The 962-nt window shown below is 67.3% G+C and overlaps 1 protein-coding gene across 1 annotated transcript in view; it reads left to right on the top strand.

Moving 5' to 3' along the window:
* NTN3 (netrin 3) overlaps nt 1-962 on the top strand; it is a 9209-nt gene that overhangs the window by 4061 nt on the left and 4186 nt on the right. The window contains exons 4-7 of the mRNA XM_006146462.1: nt 20-246; nt 343-393; nt 508-582; nt 847-960. Of these exons, the coding sequence (XP_006146524.1) occupies nt 20-246; nt 343-393; nt 508-582; nt 847-960 (467 nt within the window). The remainder of the gene's footprint in view (nt 1-19; nt 247-342; nt 394-507; nt 583-846; nt 961-962) is intronic.

Genomic DNA, 962 nt, shown 5'->3' on the forward strand with positions numbered 1-962 from the left:
GGGCCCCCCCCGCCACTAGCCATCAACCACGTGCACGCCCTCACCCTCCACTTCCAGATGGGCTTCTGACCAGGCCTCTCCCACCTCTGTCCTCAGCCTGCGACTGTCACCCAGTGGGTGCTGCCGGTAAGACCTGCAACCAGACCACAGGCCAGTGTCCCTGCAAGGACGGCGTCACAGGCCTCACCTGCAACCGCTGTGCCTCTGGCTTCCAGCAGAGCCGCTCCCCAGTGGCACCTTGCGTTAGTGAGTGACCCACCCTGGCTCAGCTCCCTGCTGTCCCTATCTGTCCCCTGCCCCCCACCCCCACCCCATCGCAGGCTATTCTCTTACTCTCTGCAGAGACTCCTGTCGCTGGACCCACTGAGGAGAGCAGCCCTGTGGAGCCACAAGGCGAGTGGACACAGAGCAGGGCCCCAGACTGTATGACCTGGGGAGAGGGAGCTGTGGGTTCCAGGGGGTTAGAGGCCTGGGGATCTGTGTGCCAGCCTCCCACCCTCCCTCCAGACTGCGACTCTCATTGCAAACCTGCCCGGGGCAGCTACCGCATCAGCCTGAAGAAGTTCTGCAGGAAGGGCTACGGTACGCGGCCCGCAGGACCCGCCTTCCCATGTTCCTTCCCCGCCTCTGCCCCCTCCCTTTTCGAATAACGTGACCTCGCTGGGATCCAAGGTCCGTCCCCATCCCTCGGGTACCCACTGTCGCTGGCCCCGCCCCTTCAGCCCCCAGGGTCTTTTCTGTGCGGGCTAAGCCTTGTGCCCGCCCTAAGCCCCTCCGCGCGGCCCTCCCCCTCCGGGTCCAGTCCCCAGTCGTTCTGACCCCGCCCCCTCTCCCTCAACCCCACAGCGGTGCAGGTGGCGGTGGGAGCGCGCGGCGAGGCACGCGGCTCGTGGACGCGCTTCCCGGTGGCCGTGCTGGCTGTCTTCCGGAGCGGCGAGGAGCGCGCGCGGCGCGGGAGCAGC

The sequence above is a fragment of the Tupaia chinensis genome, unplaced genomic scaffold (genome assembly GCF_000334495.1).
Source record: "Tupaia chinensis unplaced genomic scaffold, TupChi_1.0 Scaffold000178_1, whole genome shotgun sequence".
NCBI classification, from domain to species: Eukaryota; Metazoa; Chordata; class Mammalia; order Scandentia; family Tupaiidae; genus Tupaia; species Tupaia belangeri.